Raw genomic sequence first — 15,421 nt, forward strand, 5'->3', positions numbered from 1 at the left:
AGGAAGTTTACATTATCTAGTAGGCAGGCCACTCTCCCCAAGAAGGTTTTCTTAGATATATTGGGAAATCAACAGACAAAACCGGAAGATTTTAAAAGATAAACGATCTTATGTTCCTTTTGCATTTATATTTTTTTCATGTAAGCCTCTCCATTTGAAGAGATGTGATTTCCTTACCAATATACCCAACAAAATACTTAGCTGTAGTGGCTGGCAGTGCCATGGACAGAGGTCTCTTGGCAAAGATTAACCCTCAAATATGCAGAAAGCTGAACTTGCTTATGACTGATCAGGAAGATCATTCCTAAGAACTCACAAATTCAGAGTAGTTTCCTTCTGACTATAGCACTAAATTGTCTATCTATATTCCCCTACATAGTGATTCATTAGAAGCATTTTACAGTAAATGCTTCCAAAATAAAAAACAGACATTTTAACCAAAGTCTCAGGAAAATACTTAACTGACAAAGATAATGATTTTCTAAAAGCTTTTCCCTGGAAGTGTTTTTTTATTGAGGCAGTGATTAAAGTGAGTCTGCCTGAGTTACAACATGCTTCCATTGCACAACCCAAAGTCATGCTAATCAGCTTGAATACCTAAAAATACAATAGAAGCAGTATAAATCCACTTGATACAGCAAAGTTCATTTCAGGTCCTGGTCCACCGGAAAAACGTCCGTAAGCGATTAAAGGATTATTGGTCTGTATTTCACAGTTTGTGCTCTGCTTTTTTTTATTCCATGGTAAATTATTTTAAACTTCTTAAGACAGTCTCACGTCAAACAGTTTGGTCCAGCCAATTTCCCATTCACGCTGATATCAACCCCCCATCAGATATAGTGCTTTGCCTTTGTAAGCTTTCTGGTGAGGAGAAGAGTCCATTCATTTTCCTTGAGGGCTCCTTGGTACTATAAGGCTGCTCAGATGAAAATTCCTGCAAACTTATATCTGATGTAGACACTTAAATCCCATTTTCTAGAGTTCTATAGGAACTTCAGTGAACAGCCCACCCAAGAGGCTGTGAAAGTCCTGTGTTCCCCCTCCAGAACCTGGGATAGCCATATACTGCAGGGCCACATGGAGGTCCATCACAGGTCCCATATGTGACAGTTATGTTGGCATGACATGGCACCAAGATTATCAGGCTCATCCCCCCAGCTGGTGCTGGGGCTGGCTGGAGTGTCTCTGCTCCACTGCACAGTGAAGATAAATCATAATTTCCTAAATTACCTAGTGCTGAAGCCAGCACTGAAAATCACAGCTTCCAGTCTTTAGACTATGCTATGGTTTGTTTTAAAAATGGATTGAATGTCTCACAAACAGGTAAAATTGCTGCCAGATGCAAGTACATTAGCCTTTTCCAGCTGCTTTACTGCTGCCATTCAAAATAGCTTGCTATAAATATGATTCCTTTGAGCTCTATTCTCACAAGTGCGGAGCACTATCTGGGAAGGGCCAGTGGTTTTCCATCCCCATTGAACTCAGTAGGAGTTGTGATAGCTCAGCACATTGCTGAAAAAATTCTGCTGAAATTACCTTAAATCACACAATTATCCCCTCACCTCTCACTCCTTCTCTTGCAGTCGTGGAAGGAGGAATAAGTTTCTCCACAGGCAGTTCTACTACAGTAAAGTTTTCAGCCTAGACGTTGTGAACAAATGTCAAAATCAACAAGTTCCCTGCTTCAGGGCTGGTGACTGTCCTGGCTGCAATCTGGCTTAGCCAGTGAAGGGGGGAAAAACATGACAAAGATTTGAAACCCTATTTACATTAAAATTCAGTATCAGCTTTTCATATAGCCTGAAATGCCTTTGCCTCTTCTCTTTACCCCTTTCTATAAATTTCTGCCCATTGCCTAATGCCCATTGCCCTAAACAGTAAAGGTTCACTGTACCACAGCATCCAGGACACATTCTGGCAGCTTTTACAAGTGCAGTAGTGTGTACTGTAGGGCCCTCACTAAAACTCAACAAGTTGCTTATTGTTTAAAATCTGTTTCTGGCCAAACAGAAATGCATTTATTATGTATCTTTCCTTTGTACAATCTGTACCTGTAGTTAAGTACATTAAACTGCTGCTAAAGTATGGAGGTCTGTTAAAGAGTAACACAAGGTTAAAGGCGGAGTGCTTATGCTTAATAAACCATTCTGAAAGACGGTCATCATTAAAGCTATTTACAATTAAACTTTTCATAATTGATGGAAAAACTGTGAAGAAAATTACCTGTGCCTTCCGCCTTTTCACTCTGAAGTCAGCAGGGGCAGATGAAAATCAACAATTTTCTTTGAATCTGAGCACAGTTATGAGTTTACAATGCAGATCAAGTCACCTTTCCTATTGTACAGCAACTGGTGTTGAGAGGAGGCTTATGAACTTGATTCTGCACCTTGGTGTACCAGTTTGAATCCACTACCGGTTCCCTGAACTGAGAATTAGGCTGTTAACTATTGGGGGAGGGCTGCTTCTTAGTACCAACACTTGTGTCCTTTGCAGACGGTTCAATAAGAAATTACTTTGAAACTCAAAGCCAGATCTGAATTTTGCTCAAATGCAGCTGAAGCTGGGACCCCACTTGGAGCTTGTGCCCCTCTGGAATACATCCACTCTGCCTGAGTTTTGGACACCTCTCTCTGACCTCAGTCACTGTGCTTACCAGCTCTCAAAAATAAGGCCACAGTGATTTTTTGCACCCCGTAACAACATACAATGCGAGCCGATCGGTCACAGGGTTTTGGTTGGTTTTCTTTTGATTAAAAGCCAGATTTTGCCTTCTTGTTGCAGATATAATGAACTGATACACTGGCATTACTTTATACAAACATCTGTTATCTAGAGCTGTCAAAAATATTTAAGATGCCTTAAACTTTTACACAGGAAAGAGAAAGGGATTACAGCGAGTTTGATATTCTATGTACTAACTACTGAAGAGTTTTCTCTCATAACGGTGCCTACAATATGCCCAGTGGAGAAAGCATTTGCATGCTTTTTTTGGCTTTGCAACGTTTGAGTACTCTTAACTTTTCTACATTTTCTCCTAGGACTCTTTCGTTGCTCAAGTTATGGCATCAGAAAGCAACATTGACTTCCAAAAAAATCTGATAAGCATTATCAGATTAAGTAGCAGTAAGGAGTCAAACGTAGCAGCAAACAAATGGAATGATATTCCAGAAGCACTGCAAGAGGTCAAAAACCACCTTGGGGATGGAGCAGCAGAAAATATAATGAAGGGAATAAAAATGGCAGAGAAAAATAAGGAAAAAGAAAGTAATGATGTGGACAGAGCAAGCTGTAAACGGAAATCAGAAAACGATGCAAAACTGTCTGTGAAAAAAGAAGAAACAATGTTAGAGACTGGCAATCGGTTAATCCCGACACCTCTGTCTCATATTCCTCTGAAGAGCCTAATGGACATAGAAGAAGAGTTGGTCTACACTGACGACGAGGACATTTCCTTCGAGTTTGCTGAGCCTGTGGGGTCTACAAGCACACGATCAGCATGTCGTGATTCTGAAAAAGCAGATGCTCTGAGTGCACCTAATGGCAGCGCTTTGCCCCAGATTGACAAACAGCTTCAGACAACCCTCCAGGAAGCCAGCACTTGCTACAGGCAGAACAACTACACAGCAGCAGTGGAGCAGTTCTCAACAGCACTGGAGGTATGGGGTTAAAGAAGCACGATCACCATAGCAAAGTAAATGAAAGGCTGTCATTGTGCTGACTGGGTGTAATAATATCAAAGCGAACAAGGAGCACAAACCTGGGATGTGTATGGTCTAATAAAAATCCTGAGATGCAATTTCATGTGAAATCTGAAAATTAAGAGCTATAAATAAATCACGGAAGGAGGGGGGCACTGGACTGAACCAAAAAATCTGAGGTGATTTTGTCATTTTCTCTGTCTTCAACTGTATTTATGTATGGAGGAAATCTAAGTCACATACAGTGAAAAAAAAATGCTCCTCTTTTTAATCCCAGCTCTATCAGGGACAAATGAGATCTCAATAATCAGAGGAGTTCCCACTCTACCCCAGATATCCATGCACTACCGGATGAAACATTTAACCTTTTGGTTAAACAAAAGGTCTGTTTTAATCTCTAGTTTTCCCTACAGCATTTCCATCATGCACTCTGTTTCCCTTTTTTCTCTAAAGCCAGAAGATGGCCACTAGATCTGTGTAGAAATCCTTTTCTTTCTGCATGAGAAAGACAGGTCCAGTAGTGAGTAACCCCCTCTGGACACAGTTGGCTTTCTCTTCAGCAGCTAAGAGTCCAAAAGCTATTTTTTTGTGGAAAGAAAGGCTTCTTGCCTGCCTGAGATACTAAACAAATAATATGAACTTGGATATGATCTTTGAAACTACTCTGTGATTTTCATTACTTTCTGCCTTTAAGTGCTCAAACCTGAGCTGTCTTAAACAGAACTGTTCTTCAATAAGCAGATATTTCTATGTTTTCAAAAGCAGAGCCCTTTCCAGTTTCAGGCTGAGCCCCTCCAAAAGGAGGTATCTAAAGACCTTTGACGTTTTTGAAAATCTTAGCCAGCCTTGAGTTTTATCAGAATAATATAAGAGGAAAAGAGTAAAAGAGGGAGTTCCTGGCACTCTGCAAGGTTGCAATTAATTTCACAGGGGGAGGGAAGAGAAAGGAGGTGTAGGAAACCCCAGCAGGTGAGTCAGGGTTACATCCACCAGCCTCCTGTTTCCTGGAAGCTAGAGCTAGCAGCATTTACAGTAAAACTGATTGTTCAAAGTTGTATCATTATTCCCAGATTTCTCTAGTGCTGCTAATCTCAGTTAATTATATTGGAAATCCCTTGTATTATGACCATGTAATTCATAATGTGCCAGTAGAAGTCATGGTTCATAATAATCACATAATGGGCAAGGACTTAGACGTAATCAGATTTTAGTTACCCTGTCGTGTTTCCATAATGCTACTATAAAACCGACATAATCACAAAAAAGCACTAGTTATTTAAACATTTTTATCAGATTGATGTACAGTATCTTTCTCTCTCTCTCTTTTTTTTAAACAATGTAAGATAACAAAAATTGGATTACAATTGCTGGGAACAGACTATGATAAACTGTTTGCTTTTGTGCAGAATGAAATTTAATAATGGCATCAGTCTCTCAATTTTTAGTAACGTTAAACCTGTTAAATAGTAGCACTCTGCAGCCAAAAGCTGCTTTCAAAGAGGTAGCATTAGAGCATTTTGAAAACAGTATCTCCAAGAGCATAGCTGTCTTATAAAGCTTGAAAGATGCCCTATATCCTCACAATTAACCCAGCTGCTAACATTTACTTTGCAGATGAGGGCTTGACTTTTTCCATGATACATGATGCAAAAAACGACTCTCAGTAGCTGTAAGGATTTTAAAGGCCAGGGTCTGCTTCTCAAATAAAATAAATTTTTAAAAAAGAGAGACATTTTCCACTTTACAGGAATATGATTGGTGATTAGAATAGAGGACTTGCAAGCTGGACTCTCCCTAATATTTTATCTCCACTCCGACCCAAATCACTTCAGCTGTGCACTTGACATCCTGAAAAAGGGTCCAACTATACTTGTTTCAGTGCTGCACTGCCAAGCTTAATTCAAAAGCATTTGAAAAACATTAGAGGTTTGCAGTTGACAAGCAAATATCCGATTCCTATTTTTTTCTACAATATTGAAGGCATTTCATGTTAAAACAATAACTATTACAGCAGTGAGTGAGTAAAATTAGAAAGTGCCGTCTTTTTTAGGTTAGGTTTTTTTTCCCTACATTCAGAAATGAGCTGTGATGGGGACAAAAACACTTGTCACTTGAGAAGAAAGGAGTACTTGTCTCCTCCTAAGAGGAAATGGAAAGGCTAGCTAATAGACATCCTGGTGAAAGAATAAGCAGAGATTAAAGAATTCCTTCCTGGAATTGTGGACAGAGTGATTGGGAAATCACAGAATTGTAGGGCTGGTGCTTCTCAGCAGTCTCTTAATCCAGCTCTCCTCAGAAGCAAAAACCAGAATACCCCTGAAAGACACTTCTGTACTGTTTCTAAAAATCTCCAGTGAGACAGACTTCTCATCTATATCAGCAAGCTGATAGAAAGTTTTTCCCAGTCTTCCATGGTGCAAAATAGCCCATAATGTTTTTTGTATCCTTATTTGACATGAAGAACAATTAACCACCCTATTCTCTCTGTACTTGCAACCTCTTTGCATAATCTTTTCAGTCTTCTCTAAATTAAATAAATTCAATCATCTTAGTATTCCCCCCCGGTCATGTTTTCTAAACCTGTGTATCATTTCTGTTGCTTTTCTCAGCATCGTCTCCAATTTGTCTATTTGTTCAGATATAGACAAACTGGAGATGATGCAGGGAAAACCAGAAAACTTAAGCTACTGAGGTTGGAACTGTGGTTGTTCTGCCCATCGCTTTTTGAAGAAATAAACAAAAATTCCTCTGCATTTTACGTGGGTGAAGAGAAGTGTGATATGTAACAAGCTCAAAGGTCAGGAAATTCAAAGTTATGGTTTCTAGTGCAAAATGTTTACAGACATTTTTCAGCTTTAAGGAACTAAGGCTTTAGTCTGACATTACAAGATTTTGAGTTAGACACCCTGATCCAGGAAAGCGTGTGCTTAGCGTTAAATTTGAATAGTATCACTAAAGTTCGTGTTACCTTACATTTTGCAAATATCATACATTTCTTGGCTCTTCTTTAAGCCAAAATTTCTTTTCTAGATCCATCTATATATTCATGTTGTATTATCATCCTTTAGATCATGTTCTTCAGATATGCAAATAACAGGCAGTTCTGAAAGTCTAGCACCGAAATTACTGGATTTGGAAAAAAAAAAGAAAAATGAAAGTTATTAGGCAGAAAGAAAAACTGAAATGCTTGTTTAATTTAGAGACTTTTATATGTTGGACAGCATGCTGCTGATTACCACACACATCGGGAAGGCAGTGTTATCAAGAGAAGAACTGGTGGCGTCTCACTATTTCTGCACTATTTATTTAGCTACCATTAAATTAATCAGGAGGGACTTAGTGTTAGTCAGCTGCGTTATAGTTGGCCTGGGAGAGGAAAAAATAATGCTCCCTTGGAGAACTCTCAGCATTAGAGCTTAAGAATTAAGTACTTTCTGTTGCTAGTGAGGAAAATAGCTGAAGAATTGGGGCAATAGTCTTCGCTCTTCTACCTCCTAGCTCAATAATACAGTATATTATATAAACTATATTGAGAAACACTGTAAATTTCCCTAACTTTTTGGCATCCATATGTTGGAACGTAGGGAAATAGGACTCGAACATCTGGATGGGGATATGAAGGGTATGAGAAATCACTCTTTAGTTTAAAACCACAGTGGAAACCATATACGTATATCTATAAAATCTCTAGCCCATTATTAACAGCTTAGCTACAAAATAACATTAAACCTTTATGAGGATCGAAAGATCTTGTCTCAAACTAATCTCCTAATATCAAAGAGCATAAAAGACTTCAGAAACATCAGCCTGTTTAAAACCGCACAAATTTAAATTTCAGACCCTGTTGTTCTGAAAATAATCCTCCCCTGTGATTAAAAAATAAATGAGAAACATTCATGACTGCTGTGCACAGAAAGAAGTCCACAGTATCTCAGCACACAGCTTTCAGCGCAGAATATCTGAGAGACATGAAATGCATCCCACGTGTGAGGTGAAGGTCTCAAACAGCATGTGATTAATTCACCAGAGTGCTGTTGTGGTGCCTTCCACAAGCTGGAATATCCCCATTTTCCACAGATGGCTATTATGGGCACCGTTCCTATGGCAGGGAGATAAACATTAGTGTCATCTTTTTTGCACACCTTGAGTTTTTAGATTAACCTTTCCTGTGGCTCATTGCTTTGTGATTCACTGCTTGCAGAGAAGGCTTTGTCAAGACCAGGCTCCCTCTTCCAGGCAACAATATCAGCAAAAAGCAAATATTTTGAATGTGGCCGTGGCACCTGTGCCTCATGGACATAATTACATACCAATATAGAGTTAGGCAGCATGGTTCAACCAAGCCTTCCATCAATTTCGTAATATGAGAAGAAAAAAAATTAGTATTTCCTATATAAATACCTATCTGAAAAGATGGTTATCTTAAGTAGTCTATCCACTGGTAGAGCACATTAGGAAAGCACAGGCAGCTTTCTTAGAGGCATTGCTCCAAGGGCAGTCCTGGGAGCACTGTAGGATTAGGGTATTTGGATGAGCTCCCTGTTGTGACCATTGGAACAGTGCTAGCTGCTGCAGAAAGACTAGGGCACAGCCACATTTCTGCTCACCCTCCCTCCCCCAACATTGCCTCTTTTTGCAGGTGGGTCCTGAGGTCCAAGAAGCCATCAATGTATACCAATGTGTAATCCCTTGCTTTATGGAGCACAGAGACTGGAACTACTAGCATCCACTGGAATGAAAGGGGGAGAAAATAGGACTTTATATAGGTTTCCCTATCCCTTCTCATCAAGAAAAGCGGTGCAAGGACTAGACACAGTTTAACACCATGAAAGTCCTCAAGGGAAAGCATGTGAAAGGCTAAATATTTATTTTTAGCATCAACTTTCTGGAGCTAAAATATTAGACTCAAATTATCTATCCTTAGCATCAGCACAGGTCCTCTAGAAACTTCCTGTGAGTACACTAGGTCTTGGACGGAGAACGTCAAAGATGGCAGTCACTGATCCCCCAAAGCTGAGCGTGAGATGCTGGCTTTACTCCCTGGAAATATTCTTTTAACCTCCAATAACAAAGTAGTTTCCTAAATATGACCTACTCATTTAACTTGCTTAAAAGAAAAAAGCCCTGATAATCAGCAGTTTTTCCTCTCCCTATAGTCCCGTCACTATATTTTTAGGCTGCAAAGCAAAGAAATTGATTTTTTTTTTTTTCTACTGATACTTATTGTCTTTTATGGCTGCAGAAGATTTTAGACCAGGAATGTGAAGCTTACAGATGGCTCAAATCTGGCTTGTGGGATAGAGTGGGAATCTGTTATAATGATCCATTTGGACATGCTCCCATTTTTTGATCACTGAATTTGAATCTATTAATCTTCTAGACATTTCCAGCATGCCCATCACCATGAAATAAAGCTGAGGAACTGCACAGCTATTTGTCTATAAGGATTCACATCCCTGTTGTTCTTGCCTGAACTGCTGTTACATATCTGGCTTATAAAGTGCTTTTTTCCTCAAAGGAATACTACGTGTTGACCATAAACCAATATATTTCCTCACTTGTGTGTGTGTGTGTAGAAGAGCAAAATCCCTATTCCAGAAAGCACAGACCATGTTTTCCAATCATTTTGGTGCCAAAGCAGATCAGTCAATTTCTAATTAACTCTAACTGGCTTCCTCACATGCTATTAAATTATTTACCTGGAGGTGACAGGTGCTCAAAAGCACCAAATATTTTCTCCATACTTTGTAAATGTTAAGTAGTATACTATCTGATTAAAAATAATAATCACCCACCACTTGCCACTTACAATCAAAAGCCGCATTGACCTGAACACATGCAAACCACATGTTTTACAATCACTGAGAAATGGAGACAAGGTCCATGTAGTAGATTCCTCAGTAGGTAGCACAAGGAAAAAAACAAAAAAAAAAAAAAAAAGAAAAAAGAGGAAAAAAAAAGACTTGGGACAGGCTTGGATGAGGCACTAGCACATCTTGAAAGACGGGCTCAGACTTTTGCTTAACAGTCAACATCACACACGGCTCAGGGCATGTCACTGCTGGCTCCTCTGAAAGATGGGCAGCTAAAAATCTTTAGGTGCCTGAACCCCACAGCTCCCCACACGTATCGCAGGCATTGTGATACTCAATAGCAGAGAAACCCAAATGCGTGATGCTACCTCACATCTCTCAATGTAAAGCGATGCCTTAGAGCCAGTCTCAAAGTGGAGTTTCTTTTATGTTCAGGGCCCGAAGAAATTGGAGGTATTTATCCTCTCAGCTGCCATCTGCTCCTGGAAGGTATCTTACAGGAACAGGGAGGGTAGAGCAATTCCTGTTTAATTTGTGGCTCTAGGTGCTTCCCGGCTAGAGCCAACACAGCAAAAAAATGCAATGACAATCGACTTAATTTATAGGGAGAAAATTAGGCAAGTTAGGACACTGTTCAAACACCAAAAGCAGCTAACACAGGCACACGGCAGTCACAGAAAGTGTGCTGTTAAAGAATTTTCTATCTGAAATATCATACTGCTGCATACCTACATAGACTTTGCAGAAGAGAGACAGAGATGCAGGCTGAAGTGGGCACCGAATTGGAAAGTGTTCATGGACTGATTTGAGAGTAACTTTATCCATGAGGACAGTTTAGAAAAAATGTGTTATTAAAGTACTTTATTTCCATTTAGAGATTCACACAGGCATACACAGACAGTAGGTGGTGACAGCTGCTACCAGAACCATTTGTTATCTTACTTCTGTTCAGCTTTTGACAGTGTAAAATGAATATAAATGCTGAAAAGCTTTACAGAGGTGAACCAAACAATAAAAAGCAGGGGGGAATGAATTCTGGTTAGGTTACTTTAGGGAAAAGCTTTATTTCTGTTTATTCCTGAGTCATGGATATGTGCTGTGTTTCTAACACTGACAATACTGTTGAGAGGATTCTTGGTGGAGTTTACCAAATCCACACCATCCTGCGGTGGGGAGAGAGGGGAGAGCTAGCCTTGTAGCTAACTTTAATGTCATCCAGAAATGGCATGAAAATAAGGCTTCAGCAAATTATTGCTTTTCCCTAATAATTCTGTCCATCAAAATGGAGCGAACCTTTCACATAGTTTGCCTTAATAAAAGTGCTGGTGAGATATCACTGTGTTTGGACTTAGCAGTAGCAAATCTCTTGGCATCAAAGGGATTAAATTAGTTGGCCTGAAATTATATTGCTTTTTCCAAGCAATCATGACAGCTCTCAAAATCTTGCTACAATATAGTCACATCACACCAGCTGACAGTTGCCTCCAAAAAAAACATTCGTTTTGGCCAGCTCCTCCTGTGAACACTATCAACAGACTGATGCTCCTGCTTCAAAGTCCAATAGGCATTTTGAACTACAATCCTATCAAGAGGAGGTACTGGTATCGGGTTTTGACTTTTGTATGATTGTTTGGTTTTCACATGGAATATTTACACCATCCTCGGTTTGGTTTGATCTTGGATGGACTCACAGTGGAGGACTGACAAATTTTGTATTAGAAAGGCAATCTATAAAGGAGATTTCAGTATGTTGTACAGAGTATAAAGTTCCTCGGAAACTATTGTAGTATATTGATTCCACAATATATGTTTCATTAGAGAGCTTTGGGGTTGGGGTTGGGTTTTTTTTTTTTGTGCTTCTGTGACTACTACTCTCACCCTGGCAGTACTGATAAAGGGAACACTCCATAAAATAGTGATTGGTAATGAGAGGCACAGATTTATAGCACAGCACACAGATTAAGCTGAAGTCAAACGGATGATATTTTCCTAAAACATTTGTTGCTGATTTAATGCTTCTAAAGCAAATTATTTACAATATGAGAAAGACCCCTAAGTTTGCACCAGGGGGAGGTAAAGCCTTTATCTGAAGTTGGGCCAATAAACAGGAATGACTTAGGCTTAGGAGTGCTGCAGGGAACATCGTTAGGTTCTGTGGGAGGGAAAGATTCACGTCAAGTTTATTTTTATAAAGCAGCATCCACCTAGAAATAAGCACAAACTAAAATGTTATATCCTCCGAATTTGGTGGGCACTTAAAATCTCATTTTTGCAGAGAGCTCTTGTCTCCAAAAAAGGCCAAAACAGTGACAGATATGCAAAACCTGTCAGCCTTTGGGGAGCATAAAATTTAGGTTTGAACTTCTCTAACATTCTGCCCCACCTGGTCACCAAATCCCTTCCATGTACCTCTGGTTCCTGCAGAAAGGCTGGTTGTAGCCAAAGAAGGAATTTAAGCCTAGACATAGACAAGCCTTAAGATAAAACCAATGGAAATGTGGGGAGAGCAGGCTGAATCCCACCCCACCAGACCCCACAGGGAGGACAAGCAGCCTGTTGAGTTCATCTGGTGAAGTCAATACTCACCAGATCCATGCTTTTCTGGCAAACGGTGGTTTTCTGAATAGAAACAGAGATCACTTCTCATAACTTAGCATATCTGAGGTATATTTGGCTCTCAGCCAAACGTGTAACCAACAATATGCCCAAGATAGCAAATGTGTCCTGCACACACATTACTATTACAGAATCCAGTGCTAACTCTGCATAGAGCAGCTAATATGCCAAAAATACCATACGTACATATTATTTGAATTATCCATTGCAGAGCACATTGCAGGAAGCCTAGTAAATTTAGTTCTTCTTACCTGACATCTGCATTCATATTTAGCAGTGAATTATATATTTTCAATATGTTTTCTAGCAAGTTATTTACACAAATCTCGTTAACAATAAAGACAGGGGGTTTATATACCATCCTGCTCTGCTGACTGAAATTGCATACCAAGATGTCAGTATGACTTTGAATAGAAGCTGGAAAGTTATGCTGCATGAAATCATATCATTGAGAGAAAATCCTCTCTCTTTTTATTCTCCATACTGGCTTTTTTTTTTCCTCTCTCCACTGAGACAAAACCGCCATTAACTGGTTCTTTGTTATGCTGGTTTCCTGCGGTATTTTTGATAGTGCCTAATAGTTGTAAGGACTGGATTATAGTGCAATATACAAAAAGCAGTTTGTTTTCAGCCCTGTGTGAGGCTTGCTATCAGGTTTTGAAAGTTATTTTCAGAAGTAACCTTCCTTAGCAGACATTTTCTGGGATGCAGTTAGTGTTCATCTTGCCAGGTGCCTGATGTGCAATGCAGTGACGTTACCAGGCTGATTACTTGGATGGCTCTGAAGTGAAGGCATCTGGTTAGGACTGTTGGCTAGTCAGAAGAAAAGGCACTAATTAAATATTTCTTGCCTTTTCACGTTTGTCCCTCTGATTAGCCACTCTAAAAATCACTCCAGGGAAAACCACAAAGTTATCTTCAAAACAGAGAGGCATGATTAAAAAAAAACAAAACAAAAAAAAACCACCACCACACAAAAAAAAGGGAAAGAAAAAGCAAAGCCATCAGCTCCAGCAAGGCTAGCAGGTTATTGCTGTATTCAAACTCTTAACCCTTTCAGTCTGGCAGAGGAAAGCATGAGTGACCCCATGGAAGTTGCCAAAGAATCTCATTGTCACACATCATTTGACCAAATTTACTTGTTTTCCCAAGCTAAATTTGCTATCAAATCTGTATCTATATCCACACACGTAGATGGATATCTATTGGGCATCTGCTTCTTTAAGGCAAACCATATTCCTGAATTTAACATACATCAAACCAATAGTAGTGATTAGTAAACTGTTACCATTGCCAGTTTCTTACACCTGAACCTTTCACCTTGTTTTCAGTGAAAACACTTCCAACGTGCCAATGTACAGATCACCAGAGCTCTAATTTTATTCTTCCAAATTACACACATGCTAACTAGGAAGCTACGTTAGTGATCAGCATTTCAACTGGTCTTTTACCAAAGCCATGGTGGGTTTGGGGGATCTTTTCCTCTCTTTCTTATTAGCTAATGCCTGGGAGGTCTTTACTCATAAAATTTCCTTGCTTGCTACTGCCAAAATTAAAGCCTTAATACCACAACAAGATCTATGCTAAGTTCACAGTGTCATAGACTTGTTCTGTGACCTCTGACAAAGTACTTTATCACAAGCATTTATACGACTGTGGTTTCAGCAATATATTTATAAGGTCCTACACAATGCAAGAGAAACCTCCTTTATCAGTGAAAGTATGACATAATTAGTGTCAGTTTACCACTAATACAAAAATTGCAGGTAACGCTTTCATTCCTTACATTTCATTTATATACTTGGTAACTCTGAATGGGATAACTCAGTAGTCTTCTAAGGGATGCATGTACACAAAACCTGCACAATGGCCTCCAGTTGTAACAAGGGACCCAATGAAAATACAAATATCCTTTGGCAGGATATTTTTAATTAAATATTATTTCTGGAAAAATATTCCTATCTACTGACAGGGGTACTCTCAGGTACACTAAGTCTGAAAGTGAAAAATACTGTTAGATTTGCGAGCTATGGTAAAGGACATAAAATGGTATGTTGCAGGTTTTTAACCCCAGATTGGCTGTAAAGCTTCAAATGTTTAAGTTGTTTGCTTCAATTTTATAGCCTCTATAACCTTTAAGATATTGGCAAAATTTCTGCAGACCAAAAGCTCACCAAAGTCTTAGGTAAGATGTACCCCCAAATTTCCCAGTTTGGAATTAAAATAAAATTCTGTAACATAGCTCCGGGAAAAGAAACCCTCAATAGTACAAAACATAACTGCCTCTCCAAACCCACATCTATATTTGAATGTCCTTGTGACAAGACCTTAAGGCCACTCCTGAGAGGAATGAGATGGAGCTGCTTTTACCTTTTACTTAAAGCACTCCAGAAACACCAACAGCCCTTTTGATCTCCAAAAGTAGTGTTATTGGACTGCAGACTACAGCAAGATAAAGAAAACTCGGTTCTGCTAGGTGAAACATGAAAATTGCAAACAAATCTCCTCCCTACTTATTATGGCTGTGCATGGCACAGCCTTTCTTCTTCCCTTGCTCTCAGTCCAGCAGGGTTTCCCAAAGTTACAACAATCTGTAGCTACAGAGGCTCCTTTGGATCCCTAGGAAATCTTCCTTTTTCTCTTCCCCTTTGAAACTCAGATGCGAGTCTTCCTACAACTCTTCTCCACATCCCCACCTGTGCTGCAAAATCCCAGCTCGCTGTCTCCTTCCTGCCTGACTCCTCCCCTGGGAACTTCCCCAAATGAGCCTTCTCAGCTGCTTTCTAGCACTGTCTTTGCCTCAGCCCCCAAAAACGCTCAGTCAGACTCAATATTCAGTGGCAGGACAATGCAAGGAAACAGTCCTTCTCCTGCTGCATAGCCAAGTCCTTTTATCAGAAAGGCCAGCAAAATACAGTAAAGGGTGATGAAACACACACAAAAGGTATTACCTCCATCAGAGCTTGGAAAAGGGTGATGTGCTTTTTGGGCTGCGCTGTGATGGTTCACCCAACAGAAACCTTTTCCAGTGGTGTCCATATTGTTACCAAAAAAGTCCCTTATACCAGTGAGTACATTTAATTGTGCATCTCACTAATACCAGATACTAGGGCTATTTTGCATATTCATAACTTTTCTGCTTAGCACAGAAGGAGTCATTTCTGTAAAATTAAGTTGAATCTCACTTTTGGTGCATGTTGCTGTTGTTTGTATGGAACTAGTGTGGAGAGGTCTATCTCAAGCGCATTGACCCACTGCAGAAATGCTCACAAAAATCAGGAGGGAGTTTGGGAC

General features: G+C 39.6%; 1 protein-coding gene across 1 annotated transcript in view; it reads left to right on the top strand.

The window, feature by feature from the left end:
* The first annotated feature begins 3,059 nt into the window (after window positions 1-3,059).
* SPATA16 (spermatogenesis associated 16) overlaps window positions 3,060-15,421 on the top strand; it is an 80,388-nt gene continuing 68,026 nt past the window's right edge. Inside the window, exon 1 of the mRNA XM_076340662.1 lies at window positions 3,060-3,656. Coding sequence (XP_076196777.1) covers window positions 3,060-3,656 — 597 coding nt within the window. The remainder of the gene's footprint in view (window positions 3,657-15,421) is intronic.

The sequence above is a fragment of the Aptenodytes patagonicus genome, chromosome 6 (assembly GCF_965638725.1).
Source record: "Aptenodytes patagonicus chromosome 6, bAptPat1.pri.cur, whole genome shotgun sequence".
In the NCBI taxonomy this organism is placed as follows: domain Eukaryota; kingdom Metazoa; phylum Chordata; class Aves; order Sphenisciformes; family Spheniscidae; genus Aptenodytes; species Aptenodytes patagonicus.